Here is a 16,347-nt window from a genome sequence, read left to right as displayed (position 1 = left end):
GCTCTTGTTTAATTTTCAAACTAAAATGACTAAAATGATCATCTTTTGACTGCATTCTAATTCTCAGGGCAATCCAAGAGTTTCAGGTTAGTTTACAGGTTCTTCTCAAGACAGCATCTACTTTCTGAAGTTCTGCATAGACCATAAGTGCTTTTTCCTGCCTGAGCAAACTGCCTTTAGGGGAAAGTTTTATTCTGAAGTAGATTGAAAGGTTTAAGAGACTCTTAAACACAAATGACAGGAAATCATTATTTCACACAGGCAATTCTAGAAGAGCTTTACTTCAATAATTCCATATGAAAAACAGCTTTAACAAATGAGTATTTCTACTGCTCATCCTTTTACTTTTCCTTAACTTAAATGATTATCTGGTGCGTGTCTTTCCATGTTCTTCAGTGCGGTCTTCTGAAATTCTCCTGGTCTGTCCTGGAGAATGAAAACATGAAAGGCAGTTGTTAGCGTGGCCTGGTGTACACAGGGAAGAGGCTGCTGGAAACCTGAGGGTTTAAGATAGCTCTTTGAGCAGCCTAGGCATTATGCTACCTCAGAAAGCATCGTACTGAGGATTTAACTTCGAGGAAATTTTTCATAGGGTTTAGAAGCTGCTCAGCCACGAAGCTTCAGCTGGCTCCTGAATACAGAGCAAACTGACTTTGGGTACGAGCCCGTGGTGGGAGTTAGCAAGACAGACATGCTGGAGAATCATGAGAGCCCTGCCAGAAGATACGTTAGGAGCCAGTGTCTGGAAACAGCCAAAACCACCAGTATGAGGCAGGTCAGCATTTGGTACTTCGTGGGCTGCAGCTGACAGACCAGCTTAATACTTACCCTCAGGAACATCTGCTGTGAGAAAAAACCTTGAAGTTATTCTGCTGAGGCTTTTTTGTCCCCCTAATTTGCAGTGGATGTATCCGTATAAATTAGCGGTCTGAAGGGAGATACCAGCTATGACAAGAGCCTGTGGACAAACAGAAGTTTAGCAGGGATGAATGCACTGCTGTATGTGTAGACTGTAGGCATGGGAAATAGATGCATACGCATTTAAAAAAGAAAAAGGAATATCCCTTCAAATAATTAATGACTTTAAAAGAAATACATTCATATTAAACAGTCATCCCTTTTATGAAAAGTGTTATAATTATTTTTTTCTGGCTCAGGTCATTCTGTATCTTGAAATATTTAAGCTCCTATTCAAAAAAAAAAGCACCTATCCAACTGATTCTATGATCATTTCACTTCTTTAAGCCTGATTTGTATCTAGAAGCTTCATAAGCAGATACACAGCAGCCCTGCAGACATATTTAGCTGACAAATGCCTCACTATAGACAAGTAAGATCTTGTAACTTGCAGGTTTACAAAGAGCCTCAATGGATATGAATCAATATCCATCAGCAGCAGGCAGCAGAAATAAGCAGAACTGTTGGTGGTGCTATAGGCTCAGCAAAACTTAGTTTCCTGGAAGCCACTGCATTTTCATTTGTGGAACTTGGCTGCTGAATATATGAGCAACGTGCATCTTCATTGCTAGCTTGGGTCCCTTCTCCAATTAGCTCTTTGGTCAGCAAATCACCTCTGGTTTTGAAAACTAAGGGTGGAGAAAGACTGCTGGTTTAATTTGAACTATTTCTTTAGTGATACCATTTGAGTCACTATAAAGCAGTTAATTATTTGCAATCAACTCATACCCATAGATCAATTTCCTGTTCCATTAAGTAATAAAATGTAATCTCAGGTGTTATTCGTTATGGAGCAGTATGTATGCAAGGCTCTTTATCTCTTTTAAAAATCAATAATGAAATCATACTTAGGAGAGGAACTTTACAAAATGTATTCTATGGTGATTATGCAAACACTTAATAGAAAAGTGTACATGAAGATTTCATAGATAAAGTCTCTTAGCATAATGCAATATATGGGGTACATATACTGGGGAAAAGTAAGCTGCTATAGTTAAAAACGAGGCTGCAATTTTGCCAGCCTTTTAAGGTGGTCTGCTTGAGATAGATGAAATTGTTGACAGCTGATAACATAGTAAGAGCCGGGCTCAAAATTCTATTCCTAAGTTCAGGGCCTGACTGCAGAAAATTCTTCTGATTTCTAGTTTTTAATGGGATTTTTGTAATGTTGGAGATCTTGATCCACAGATTTTTGCAAAGCTACAGATCTGGGTTTTCCCTCAGCTAACACTGCTTGTCAGCTGTCGTTCATTCAGTAGCCCCAGACTTACCAGCCATTTCAGCTTCAGGGAAAACAAGGTGCTGAAGAAAAACACTGTCCAAATTACTGGGCAGATAATGAGGCCGAGCCAAAAGATTCGAGCTTCAGCTTCAGTTGAGGCAGCTATTGTAGGCACCTACAGAGAAAATTATTGAAACCTTTAGTCACAAAAACAAAACCCACAACAAGTAACAAATCAGCAAGGGAGGAGGAACTGATAAGTTTCTTCTTTACATAAATTTAATTTATTACAGTTAAGTTCAATTTGACATCAGATTCCAACTTTACTAAGACCTGAGAGAAGCGTGAAACAGAAGACAGTGTTACAAACAGAACTTTCATTCCGTATAACCAGAATTACTGACACATTACAAGGCAGTGATGCTGCACTAGCACTTACTGCTCAGGGGAGAAACAAGTCAATACAGTTGAGAATTCCACATCTGAAAGACCTAAAAGGCTGCAGCCCTCCCAAAGAAAAGGGCAGGCAGCTGTGATGTTTGGAGCGTGTTACTGTGTTCCAGCACACCCCAGCTGCTGGTAGCATTTCTAGGCTGAACTTCTGTCCCAGCAGCAGCAGTGCACCAGGAATTGGTTGCTGGTTGGTGCCGAGTGACTTGTAATATTTCTAAGCAAACCCACACCACAGAGATTTTGAAAAGCTGCCAGAGGACTGGCAAGGGAGGAGGGGAGCTCGTGACTCGGGAAAGTACGAGAACAGCGCTTACTCCAGGACTGCGCATTGATAAAGGAGTTCTCATCAGTAAACCACAAGAAAAATACAATCCACTCTAATTATATCTTCTTTCCTCTGCTACTGTGATAATCGTGTTAATCAGACTATTTGCCAGAAGTCTTTGAAGGCTTGAGCCCACAGAGGTGAGCTGACTTCATACTTGTAGGCTGACTGACAAACTGCAGTAAGTGAAGTAGGCAACGCACTTACTCATTTTACAGTAACATTAAGTGCCAAGAAAGCTCTTGCTGTCTCTCTCAACTCGACAAAACCATGACGCGCTGGAGGTCTTCCAGCTTCTCTGCTTTCCTGCAGACTTGCTTGTGTTGTAGATTTCACTTAAATTACAGGCAGAAGGCTGACATCTGTTATCCTCATGCTGGTGTGCAGCCACGCTGCCTGCTGCGTCCCTGCCAGCCCCCACCCCAGCTGCACGTCGGGTTGCCACGGGGCACTCCTGTCCTGCATCTCTGGGGCAGCTCACGCTGGGCTCAGCTCCCAGGTTGTGCGCGCCGCTGGGTTTGCGTGAAAGGGATGCCCTGCTGTGCAGCACTTCCGTGCTGTGCCATCAAGCTCTTCTCTGGCTGGGGGGTTGGACGCTGTGTTAGCAAACAACTGTGGAACTGGCAGTCCTGACTCTTAGCAGCAATGCCAAGTGCTGTTTGATGGGGTTTCTTTGCTCAGCACTAGCAGTGTTAGAACGCTCCAGAATCTGGGTGCTACTGCCCAGCACACTCCATGAGCATGAATAAAAGACACTAACTTCTAAGAAGTGAATTTGAACTATTCAGCCTTGCTTTCAGCATAGTTCTTTCCTGAACATAATTCTGTTTTGTAAATAACCACAGGAAGATGGATTCATTATAAGTTGTTCTCATTAGAAAATAAAATAGCAGTACTAACAGAAATGTGTCATATGTAGAGAACTATGGTGTGAATATTTATTCTGCTGATGCATATGATGAAAATGTTTGCAGGACCCATTTTCTGCTGAATGCCAGGATCTGACAATCTGCTGTGATACTTACATTGTCTTATAAAGCACCTGGATAAAAAGTAACTGTTACAAAGAAGCTCTATTTGTTCCTTTTTTTTTTTTTTTAATTAGTATGGCTATTACAAGCTTTCACATGCACTGTTTGTCATGTGCCTTTTATTATCATCCTTACCCTTTTTGCTTCAAATACCCAGTGACTTTTTCCATCTTCATCAATCTGGTTCCACCAGCGTAAACCAACCAAGAGTCTTCCTGTCACATTCTAGTGACAGAAACAATTATTTGCATTAACCAGCTGCGTCATTTGTCAGAAAACATTTAAAATTAAGACAAGCATGTCTGAAAATGGTGTTTCTTATCAAATACTAAACTTATTTCTAAAGGCTACGTCACTTTGTGCACAACAGTCACTAAGGACAGCTGAGTTAATAGAAATGGAGAGACCCATTCTCCTAATCTGATCATTAGCACAATGACATTAACTTAGATAAGAAACGATAGGGTGCACCTTTCCTAAGTCAGTTACTTGGAGAAGACTGAGAAATTCTTATTGAGAGAACCCCAACCAAAAACACACTGGAAAAAAAAATGGAAGATTAATTACAAGCAAGTGAGCTGCTTGGAATCAAGCAAACAAATTAAGGAAGTATTTTTGAACCCGGATCAATACTGTATTTTTTCAGTATGCTGGAGACACAGCCGTGTTTCACTTAGGACTAGAACCTTGTTCTTCTTTGTACCCCTGGGGACTCTGGGCTGGCCCCACCAACCTCCTGGCCCATCACTGGGCGCTGCGGCCTCAGCGGGGCTCCCTGGGGGCTGTTTGCTCAGCACTGCAGCTACAGCCATCCCTGGGGTCCTTTGCATCCTCACTGAAAACTGCTCTTTATTTTTTCCTAGGGATATACAAAGTATACAAACAAATCTGCCTGTAGCAAGGCAACTTTCTTACCGTGTTAGTAACTTACACTAGTGACTAAGATACGTAAAATCTCGTATAAAATGGGCTAGACCCATTTAATAAATCAACTGATCACAAAGTATGTCTCCCTTTCAGTATATATCTTCCCTTTTTATTATTATTATTTTTTTAATGGCACAACAATACTTTCAAAGTTAATTACTGTTCAGGGTCATCTTACCTTAACTGACCAAAAGTCAAAGGATAGAAGAAGGAGAATAGTGACAAAACAGGCAACAAAGCTGTTGCTGAACCAGTCACAGAACAAGTAGGTAATAATAGCACTCACTCGGAAAAACAGGTGGAAAAAGGTGGCCAGTGGGTGCCTGGAAAAACAACACAGAGCACTTAGGAAGTTAGGGGACAAGAAGGAAAGTGTATATATAGTGTATATGCTAACAGTGTAGTACAATTATTTCTGGTCTACAGTGGCATCTCAGTTTGTAGCTGTTATCTCAGATGTTGATGAATTATCAAAGTGATGATATTTCCAATAACCAACCTCCAATCCACAGCTAAAAGATGGCAGGTGCTGTGTGTTATTAATGCTTCCTCAAAGATGGAACAAAACCTGCACTTCCATGAGCTTCGTGCTGCTGTATTTAGCAATCTGTGGTTGCACTCAGCACTGCACTCCCAACTCCTCCATCTGTACCACTGAGCATAAAGGAATTAATTGAGACAGACCCTGCATCTTTCAAAAGTGCTTTGAAAACAAGACCAGGAACTCTCTGGAATTAAATTCATACAGAATAAGACAAAATGAACCTTCATATGGAATAACTGAAACTGAACACTTCCTTTTACAGGGGGAGTACAATTCAGGAAGTTTACAATTCTTCTGAATGAACGATCATTAATTTCACTGCATATCTGTGCTTTGCTTAGCAAAGGAAATTTGACCTACAACAAAATTAAGGGTAATTTCAGTACAAGGACTGCCCGTACAGAGTTGAATATTGGCCTGTACAGTAAGGCATGGGTTTGGGGGAATGCTGCAATACGCACAGTGCAATTTTCAGGGTAATATGCCAAGTGCATAAACTTGTTCTGTGCAGTTGTTTCTGTGAGTTTAAAATGACAGTTAATTAAAAGCCATTCCACTTGAGTAACTTCTTCCCTTGAAACTACAAGGAATAAAATCTGTTTTCCAAATAAGATGGTTTATTTCCATCTGTGATTGTTTCATTAAGCCCCTGTACCTCTTTAAGCAATTAACAGTAGTATGGCCCAAACCTTTGTTAACTATTTTATTTCTTATTCTATTATGTATAATGAAAAGTTATATACGTAACTATAAATCTTCATACATTTAAATGGAGTTTAAATTATAAGAGTTATATGTATTTCCTTATTGTAATATTATTACTCTGTGCCTATTTATTCTAGAAATCAACTATTATATAATGGAAATATTGTGCTTGTAGTAAGCGTGCTTGACTGGAGAAGCAAGAATGACACACAGCTGAAGCCTGCATTTACTCCTATGCCCACACTAACCACAAACTTTCCAAAAATCTTCTGACTTACAGATAAACATGTGACATGTGAAATGAAAGGGGTTTTTTCTTACACAAGCGGAAGGAGTACTGCGAGCTGCCACAAGCAGATCCTGCCTTGGTATTTCTTGTTTGACGTGATGTAAGAGTTCAGCTGCACAAACAGTGTGTTGTAGTAATGAAGGCTATTTGTAGACTGCAACCCTGCAGAAGGCAGGGCAGACAGCTTTTATAGTTATGCTGGTGAACTCTGGAGAAGTTAGTGCTTTATTTTGGAAGTGTGATGAGGAATTACTGGCACTGTTCTGATGACAGACTTGGTAGGATGTTTTCTGACAACCAGTACTGGAGCAAGAGGCCCACATTTGTTACAGCCCTGAATGCTTTTTATGGGGACTACAGAGTCAAGCCCCTCACAAAAATACGGCTGCTCAGGCCAAAGCCACAGATCTGCAGGTCCCAGTGGAGGAAGAGGTAGACCTCTGAGCACTGGCATGTTGTTCTCTGCATGGCTCCCTCCATCGCAGAAAATGTCCCCATCTTTATGCTAATCAATAAATAAAATTCTGAAGCTAAACAAATCCAGTTCATACTGTTCGCTTCCTCATCTAGCTGAACAAATGTGCATTTCCCTTCTGCCATATAGGAACAGCAGTTTTAACGAATAATCCGAGATAAAGAAAACTGTTCAAGCGTGAAGGCAAAGCCTCTGCATGCTTTTTGACATAAACTATACAGCTCTAAGTGAATACATTTTCAAATTTACTTTATACATTTCTTAAAATACAGTTTCCAGAAATGCAATAGCATCTAAGAAATTGTATGAACTAACATGATTTCTTGTACTAATGGAGGACAGTGTAGGCTTTAAAAGCACACTAACTTCTCATAAGACTAAATTATTACCAATTATATCATTAATAACTTTGTTCCATTTGCAAGGATGATGCCTATTAAGATAGGAATGAACTCCTACGAATTTAGTTGGATCCTGTATTAAGGGATCAAACTGGGTCAGCCCTACAACGTACCACTGAACCAGCATTGTCCAGGCACCTGCTCCAAGTGCCACAGCAGCTCTGCATGCCGCTCTCTGCACCTCCTGCCCAGAACTTCAGATGTCTTTGGGCGAATTTTGAGCAACCAGGCCCTCTGACTCGATCATCTTGGCCAACTTGAAACAGAAGTGAGCATGTGCTCCTACTTGATCCTGATCTAATGTTTTGATACTGCACAGAGCTGCAAAGGTTGTGCAGGTGATCCATCTCCTCCTAACAGAAGCAGCTACCACTGCACCGTTACCTGTGCATCTTTTGGTTCTAAAGAGCACTTGCACGCATGGTGGAGAATCACGAATGCAGAACTCGTCATGGCTTTTGCAAAATCTAACCCCCCACCCCCAGTTCAAGACGTATGAAATTGAGATAAAATGGAATAAAAGCAAATGACTGGAACATGTCATTATGCCCTCTTATAGGTAATGAAGTTCTGCAGGACATGGGTGCGTACCAGGCTTGTTTGCAAATGACTGCTCACAGAGAAGTCTGTTTTTGTATTTCTGAAGAATCTGAGCAGTTTCATTTCTGCATTCTACAGCATGAAATATTTCAGTAAGAGGTTATCCTTTAGCACTGTCCCAATGAGGGTAAGAAAGAAGAGCAGTCTCTAGTGAAATAAGCATCTAAACAAAGTGAGCCCACTGTGATGTGGTTACTGGGGAGCATGAACCTGCAGAACAGATCTCTGCAGCACGGTGCTGGTGCTGTAGGCCTGAAATAAGTGTTTCAGCACAGTTCCACTTCCCACTGACTCCAGTCTGCTTCTACAGTGAAGCTGTGCCTGGCACATACAAGACTTGGAAGTTTTAGTTCCCAGTTTAGTCACCACCATTCAAGCCACATGCTCCAGGACCGCACCACAATACAAAACAGAATACAAACCTTCCTCAAACCTGCTGCTAAGGTAGAGAACGCAAAACAGTTCCGGGGATGTTAATGCTGTGTCATGGCTGTTCAGCATGGAGCTGGACTGCTGCAAGTATATAGCAGTGGAAGGGCTGAAGAACCTCACCACATGCTAGTAAAGCTGAACAATTGTACTGTAAAGCTGCATGACTATTTGTGTGCCTCAGATAAGCTGTGCAGGCTTAGTGTCACATTTTACTTTCTTTATGGCTACAAGACATGCTAATGTTGCAGTGTACCGCAGTCATCTGGGGCATGGTGCGACGGAGGAGAGCAGTATCAACTGAAGCTGATTACATGCGGTACTGATGAGCGCATGTGTATGTGCAATTCCCTTTGACAGCTGTTGGAGCAGGTCGAGAGGAGGGCCACGAAGATGATCGGAGGGCTGGAGCACCTCTCCTGTGAAGACAGGCTGAAGGAGCTGGCCTGTTTGGTTTGGAAAATAGAAGGTTCTGGGGAGGCCTCACTGCAGCCTTCCAGTACTTGAGGAGATCTTATAAACAGGAGGGGGAATGACTTTTCACACAGTCTAATAGTAATAGGACAAGAGGGAATGGCTTTAAATTAAAAGAGGGGAAAATTAAGTCAGATGTTAGGAAAAAAAATCTTTATTCAGAGGGTGGCAAGGGGCTGGCACAGGTTGCCCAGAGAAGTTCTGGAGGTGCCCAAGGCCTGGCTGCATGGGGCCCTGGCAGCATGGTCTGGTGGGTGGCAACCCGCCCATGGCAGGACGATGGAGCTTGATGGTTCTTAAGGTCCGCTCCAACACAAGCCGTTCCATGACGCTATGATAAACCTTATCTTGTGGCAGCCTTGGGCTGCGGACCCTTCAGCTCCAAGCGGAACGTTGCCGCTGTGGCGGCTGTGTTTCTGTGTTGCTGGCGGCAGGCCGGCTGCGGGCACGCAGGGCGGTGCGGGTCGGGGCCTGTGCCACCCGCGGCCCTTCCCGCTGCCATCCCCGCGAACGGGGCCCGAGCGTCACGCGGCGCCAGGGGCCGGCGGGAGCAGAGCCTGCGGTGGGGCGGGGCCCGCTCCGCCGCGCTCTCCGTTACCTGATTTTGGCTTTCCGCAGCGCCAGCTCCTCCTCGGTGCCGAAGTCCAGAGACACATCCTCGGTGTCGTCCACCAGCGCCTGCGGCGGGGACCCCCACAGCGCTCCCGTCAGCGCCGAGGGGCGGGGAGGCCGCGCCGCCGCCACCGCCCGCCGCCCCGCACAGCCCGCCCGCGCCTCTACCTGCTTCATGCCGCGGCCGCACGGTTGCCGGGCGTGGCGGTTGCCGGCGCCCGGAGATGTTAGAAGGAAAAGGATCCTGGCGGCGCCGAGCGCGGCCCGCTCAGGGCTGAGGCGCGGCGGAGCCTCGCTGCCCGCGCTGAGGTGCGCGGCGGCGCCTGGCGGCGGGCGGGCGGGCGGGCGGCTCCAGCTGCGGTGGCGCGGGGCCGGGGGGGCTCCTCCGCTCCCACAGCTTCCCCTGAGGGGACCGCGGCCGCCCCGCAGCCCGGCCGAGCGGCTGCAGCGCTGCGGAGGCACTGCGGGCCTAGTGCAGGGATTTCCGTCCTGCAGTTAAAGGGATTTAAGGTTTTCCTGCGTTTGTTAAAGCTGCAGACTGTTCAGCTGTAAGGCAGCAGCACAGCGAAAGGAGACAGCTTCCGAATATGGATAGGGGAAACAGGGTGCGCTCAGAATGGCTGAGAAGTGGATCAGTCAGGTAGGTACGAAGTGAAGGATCGAGGGACAGCTTCACTGACACTACATAAGCCTGCACATAACATTGTACTTGTCTTCTCTAAAACTGAATCGTAGAATCACCAAGGTTGGAAAAGATCTCTAAATCCAACTGTCCACCTGCCACCCATCTTGCCCACTGACTGTGTCCTCAGTGCCACATCTCCACGGTTGTTGAACAGCTCCAGGGACAAGAGCTCCACTGCTCCCGGTGCAGCCTGTGGCAGTGTCTGACCGCTCTTTCTGAGAATAATTTTTTCCTAATACCCAGCTGGAACCTCCCCTGGTGCAATGTAAGGCCATCACCTCTCATCCTTATGTGGGAGCAGAGGCCAACCGCCACCTCACCACAGCCTCCCTGCAGGAGTTGTAGAGAGCCGTAAGGTCTGCCCGGAGCCCCTGCTTCACCAGGCTAATATCCAAATGAAACAGTGTAAGTCCTGAAGCTGCCAAGGTGAACGTTTAAATAGCATTAATTGGAAAGTAGTTCTGTGCAAGCACCAGTACTAGTACAGTTCTGATACTCTAATGTATTGGAAGATCTGGTAGAGCTATTCTCAGTAGGATTCTCAATTAATACAGGTTACAGGGGCATAGGTGTATTTTACAAGTGACACCATTAATGTGGTGGTTGTTATATTTTGACCTTGGCAGGGTTAAATCGACACTTCCTAAGGTGTCAATAAGTACGCCAGAACTGTATTAAAAATTTGAACAGAGAGTGTAATGGGATGGATAGCCTACAACATGGGAATAACTGGGAACGATTCCACTCCCTAGAAAGAGAGAGGGAATCTCTGTGACCTATCATCAGGTGCAATTATTAAATAATTTTCTGTGAGTCTGAAGTTGACGTATACAAAATTACTGTACCAACAGGCACTATGGCTTACAAGAAATGTATTGCAAACTACTTAAATAGAGCTGGCTTCTAACTCTGAAGTAGCTCCAGAACTGCGGTAGCAGAGGCATTAAGCAGTGGAGGTCTCGCCTCTCTCTGACTGCCAGCTTGGTTATCTAAGCTACTGTATCAGCTCTTCTTTCTTGTGTCACACAGAATCATGGAATTACTGGGGTTGGAAGGGATTTTTAGAGATCGAGTCCAACCCCTGTGCACAGTTCTGCCAGCACACTGGATTGTTTGAATTTAGTGACTCAGTAATGTTTCTATATTGTCTGAGTCACTGAGTTTTTATTCTAAGGCCAAAGAAAATTCTATGTGCTACATTCCCTTTCAGGAAAGACAATACTACTGTGGAAGAGGTGAGGATTAGCCAGTTGCATTAGGTGTCAGATTTACTACTCTGTTACTGCTATTTGATTTCTGAGGTAGCAATGGAATGATAAACTGAAAACAAGAAACAGAACCCATGGTTTGGTTTGTTCTTTTAATTGTAAAACAGATAAATGGTTCTTTTCCCTCCCTCCAGTTTTCGTCCCGGCAATTCACTGCAGGGATCATCTGTTTTCCTGACAAACTCCGTTAGATAATCCCACAGATAACTGTCATTATACTGTGCAAGTTATTTTATTGATATTCTCCTTAAAGGTATGTCAAAGTATGTTTTGTGATTATTGAAGGTATTGTATGGATTATCATCTTAAACTAAGTTAGAAGCTAGAAAGAATCCTTGGTCACAAGAGGAATCGTTGGACAAATGACTTCTTCAGATTTAGAAGTGGTCTGCAGTTTACTGTTGTAAAGAAATTCATTTGGGGATTTTTAGAAAAACATTGTTCATTAGAGTTTTCCTGTGTTCTCTAGGATTTCACAGGACTACTAATCCTACTCTCAGATTTGGCAGTGATTTTAAGTACAAATGATTTCAACCATGGAAAGATCAGCAATACAGTAAAGATAAATCCTCAAATGCTGCTTCAATGGCAAGTTGAAGATGTGGTTATACTAAATTAAGAATTGTGGTTTGGTTTTGAGGGGAGACAGGTTTGTGAATTGTACAACTTTGGCCACTTACGAAATATGTTAAGATTTCATCTAATTGCTGAGATGTATAGCATAAAATGGTTCACAACTGTATCACTTGGTGCTGTGAATTTGCCATTAATCATTGGGCAGTTCTCACCTAGACCAAATAATGGCCTTCCTATTGTAGAGCACTATCAATGTTACAGACTGTGGGATTCTCCTGAAAAGGCACGCTGGAGAAAGGGAAAGGCATAATTGGGTGTGGGGTGGAAAACAGGACCAGGCGAAGGTCTGGTAGCAGTTTTCTGCCTAGTCATCTTGTTTATCTTGGTGCATGGCCTGTGGCACCTGCGTCGCTGGGAGAACCAATAAACCTGACTCCGCCGCTCCCGATCACGGCCTAAACTAATAGCAAGAGCCTGACCCAGAAATTTCTGCCCAAATGTAGTGCCACTTTGTTGTCGTGTTGTTTCATGTCAAGGTGGTGCTGCACCAAGACAAAAACATGGGACAGCACTCACAGATGTGGTTCCGTGGCTCTAGGCTTAAGTAAAAGAAGTATAACCAGCTCGTGTAGGACCCAGGGGAGGCCTTCCTTGCTTTTTCATGAAGCAGGCCGTGCATAGCTTATCACACTAACCCCATACAGCAGGAGCAGCGTGCACTGTAGCAATTAAGTAACAATATCAGCAGAGACTAGATGCTAGCAGAATATCAAAGTAGTGCAGGGCCCGTTATTGAGTGGGATCCCTCTCAGCTGGACTGAGACCCTCACACTGTGCGCACCGACATCTGGACTGACCATCGAACATCAGACTGTATTACCCTCCCTAACAATCCCTTCTCCTTTAGCATGTTATTTGCTGTATGCTTTGCTAAGACCACTTGTTTGTGAGTATATGTTTGTAATTGTTATCTGTTGAGTATTTGCCGACTGAGATTGTAATTGCTAAGGACATGGTATTAAAGAAATGTACAGTTACCCAGCTGACTTGTGTCAGTGAAGTGTGTTAACTGAACTCTGTGGCACCGCTGCCCATAAGGAAGGGAACGGTGCTCAACAGAAAATCTGCACGGCACCGCTGACCACAGTGTGCGACACAGACCTGGTACGAATCTCTTTTGTTCTTTTAAGTCCTTTCATGTACAGTAAATAGGACCTGCTCCAAGGATAAGCTGGTGTTTTGTTGACTTGGTTGGCGGAAGTCAGCTGGTTTCTTGTAATGGTTTGGAGTATTGCCTGGAATCTACGCTGGCATAGATTCAGAGACCTGCCCTTTTAAGTGCATAACCATAGTTTGAGTAACTGTAGTAGTAACTGTGGCTTAAGTATCTCATTTACAGCTTAATATTCAGAGGAACCAAATGCTTGGAGATACTGTTTATTTAAGAATGACTCTTAACCTCACTTGTGTTAGATGCAGTTTGACAGGGGATCAGTAAAATGCTTAAATTTTGAGGAGATGGGCCAAATTACAGAAAGTATTGAATAGATAAATTTCTATTAGTGCATAGTTCTGTCTAGATGCTGACATGCTTGCTGGACAGTTCTTCAATGGCAGCTTTCAATGGCAAAGTCTACTTCATCTTTTGTTGTAGACGCTGTGGTTAAGTGGCTTTTGCTGTGTTTGCTTGTTTGTTCTCATTTATCCCAAATTTGTAGCTTTGAAAGGGAGAAATAATCTTTCTCAGGAAAAAGTAGAATGTACAAAAAAACATTAAAAAAGAGAAGTGAAAAAGAGTTCCTCATCTGGTGATGCAGTGAAGGGAGAAACCTATTTACAATTCTTAATTCTTTTGACATGTGGATTTCTGTGAAGCAGACAAGTACCTACTTCTGTAGTGTTTCTGTTCAATAGTATCTTTTCTTAATTTGTTAATCTTTTTCTGGTTCATTGGATAGCTTCAGCTCCCTAAAATTCCTTGTACTCAATCACAGAGAACTTGACAAGGTGTCTGAGGAATCCGTGCTGTTTCTATAAGCCTGTGTCACATCCAGAGGTGGAGGCTCTCAGGCTTGTTCAATCCCTCATATAAGACCCAGAAATACTGTTTTGGAGCAGGGTCCAGCACACTGACTTGCACATTCTTTTCAAGATACATCAGATGCTACTGAAGATGACGTGCTCAACATGCAGTACACAGCTCTGAGCCTCTCCTGGGGGTAGGGGCCCAACCAAAACAGCAAAAACAAAAGCATGATACATCTCTGTCTTTTAACAGTGGCCTATGAGCCCCTTTTCAATTGAATCTGTGCTCAGGAAGAGACCACAGTTTCCTCTGCTGCCCCAAAGATGCCAAAGTTCAGCCTCCTGGCCTAGGAGAGAAGGAAGGCTGAGGCTCCCTCAGCTCTTCCTATGAAAGCTCTTCTGCCTGACTCCCAAACTGGAGGCTGAAGCATCTGTTTCTCCTGTGGATGGGCCTGAATTCATGATCCACAGGTTTATTTATTTTTTAAACCAAAATCTGTAAATTATCACCAAATAAAGGTATTGAAATACATCTTGCAAGAAGGGCAAGAACCCAACCCTGCTTGTTTCTCAGAAGGCATTAACTTCTAGTTTCATCCTTTGGGCAGGATAGAACAGCTTCAAAAGAAGGGTTTGAGAGCTCCATGTCCCTCTCAGCCAAGCAGCCCTGAGATCACACTGCAGAGCTGTAGAAACATGAATCTGAAGCTCCTGAAGAAGAAAGTTGGGTGACTCTGTGATCATCAGATTCACGGGCTGCAGTTACAAGAAAATGAACACAGCTACTGGAATGAAAGTAGGGGTAAGGGCTTGTTTTTACATGTAACTAAAGATAGAGCGACCGTGACTGATGTGTATTTTAGTATCTTTTGTGTCTAAAATGTGCAAGCTGACAAAAATCAGAAATGCTGCAGGGAAGCCCCTAAAATATATGATTTTACCAACTGTCAGTGGAGTGGTTTTGCCCAGTTTTCTCATCTCCATCATTGTGAAACTTGACGCAGAGATGTGGTTTTGAACATGTGCTTTTCCTTATTGGTGTGGGTTTGCATTTGTATTCTGTTTCCCATTCTTGCTCTATTTTATTTCAATGTAAAGAGGAATTACAGTTTTTATCACATGCTCAATGCTCCAGTGTACTGGACTAATTAAGTGAAGTCCAAGTGATGGTGACAAAAAGAGTATTAATTCCTTTTTTCTTCTGTTTCTTCAATTTTTGTAATTGCTCTCAGCTACAAAAGACATTTTATAACAAGATAATAATTTAAATAACATTTCTTTAACAAGATTAATACTGTTGTGCGCCACTTGTCCCAAAACTATCAGCAAAAGGTTTGCACAGTTACATGACCCTTGCAGACTTCTTGAAAACCGAGAGGAGGAATAACAGCTCCTTCCTGTCTCTTCCTCAGTCTGTAGGCCAGGAGGCAACTGGATGCTGCCACAGGTCCTGGTGCTCACCTGGTCCGTGCAGAGCATGCAGCTGCAGCCAGCTGCTACTGAAAATGCTTTGCACTCCATGGTGTGCTGACAAATACCTTATCCTTAAACTATTACTTTTCCTGCATGTGAGAGATGTCATCTTCTATTCCTAAGACAAGTAGGAAAGGTACCTCTGCATTTACAGTGATGGCGTCCCTACCCTCAGAAGTGTCACAATTTCTTCCTTGTTAGCCATCATGACTATGATGTTCCTGTGGAAATTTTTCTTGAAAGTCTGCTGAAATTTCTTACCTTCTCTCTACCTCTTCTCTTCCAGGTAAGAACATCAATGGGACTTGCACAGCTATTCTTAATTGTGATAAAACCTACAATGATGAAAAAACAAGACAGATCTGTAACGTCTTTCAAAGAATGAGTACAAGTCATTTCAGGGATGTTCCCCACATGTAACTGTTCCTACAATGCAAGTGTGAAATACCTTTACCCTTACCCTTCTGGAGCAGCCGTACGTGGGCAGGACTGGTTCTCCAAGAGGTGAGGTCATAGGGCTGTGAAGAAGCATCAGGTAGCCTTTAAAACAAAGCATGGCTGAAAGAGAATACCAAAGGAAGAAAGGCTTTTCTTGAGTGAACCACAAATCAAGGAGTAGGTGGACAGTTTTTTGTGAACTAGAGTAAGTCATGTAATGTAGCTAAAATAATTTTCTCTAGGAAGAATTTTCTCTATTCCCTGGCATTGTACTCCCTTCCAATTCAATTTACTGGGGCTCTACAAGTGAGCAGGCTATCAAGGACCAAAGGACCAACCCCTTCAGGACATCCTTATATTTCACTTTCCCAGTCACTTGTCTAAGGACATGGAGAAGTCCATGACAAATGATAGGGCTGCTCTGCAATCAGCTCTGGA

The 16,347-nt window shown here is 43.5% G+C and overlaps 2 protein-coding genes across 5 annotated transcripts in view; one reads left to right on the top strand and one right to left on the bottom strand.

The window, feature by feature from the left end:
• Positions 249-9,779, bottom strand: TVP23A (trans-golgi network vesicle protein 23 homolog A). 2 transcript variants are annotated; one of them, XM_021412255.1, is made up of 7 exons: positions 9,613-9,779; positions 9,431-9,510; positions 5,094-5,238; positions 4,124-4,213; positions 2,229-2,354; positions 829-958; positions 249-426 (listed from the first exon to the last, which is right to left on the bottom strand). In XM_021412255.1, exons 1-7 carry the CDS (start codon positions 9,619-9,621, stop codon positions 365-367), a joined length of 642 nt encoding a protein of 213 aa, XP_021267930.1. In that variant the 5' UTR covers positions 9,622-9,779; the 3' UTR covers positions 249-364. The 2 variants fall into 2 exon arrangements, with proteins under 2 accessions (XP_021267930.1, XP_021267929.1); XM_021412254.1 differs by having other exon boundaries at positions 9,431-9,779.
• The window catches only part of CIITA (class II major histocompatibility complex transactivator), a 40,076-nt gene continuing 33,530 nt past the window's right edge, over positions 9,802-16,347 (top strand). For all 3 annotated transcript variants that reach the window (XM_021412245.1, XM_021412246.1, XM_021412243.1), the window contains exons 1-3: positions 9,802-10,084; positions 14,607-14,800; positions 15,758-15,975. The gene's annotated coding sequence lies outside the window, so the exon portion shown is untranslated. The remainder of the gene's footprint in view (positions 10,085-14,606; positions 14,801-15,757; positions 15,976-16,347) is intronic.

This window comes from Numida meleagris, chromosome 13, assembly GCF_002078875.1.
Source record: "Numida meleagris isolate 19003 breed g44 Domestic line chromosome 13, NumMel1.0, whole genome shotgun sequence".
In the NCBI taxonomy this organism is placed as follows: Eukaryota; Metazoa; Chordata; class Aves; order Galliformes; family Numididae; genus Numida; species Numida meleagris.
This window is presented reverse-complemented; position numbering and strand designations above follow the sequence as displayed.

What these genes read in the sequence shown, in the direction of transcription:
- TVP23A (XM_021412254.1), bottom strand. Translation starts at nt 9,621, where the DNA reads ATGAAGCAGGTAGAGGCGCGGGCGGGCTGTGCGGGGCGGCGGGCGGTG. An exon ending in GGGTATTTGAAGCAAAAAGG is followed by an intron (nt 2,355 to 4,123) that starts GTAAGGATGATA and finishes TTTTCTCTGTAG; the next exon opens with GTGCCTACAATAGCTGCCTC. An exon ending in CACAGCAGATGTTCCTGAGG is followed by an intron (nt 427 to 828) that starts GTAAGTATTAAG and finishes TTCATTCTCCAG; the next exon opens with GACAGACCAGGAGAATTTCA.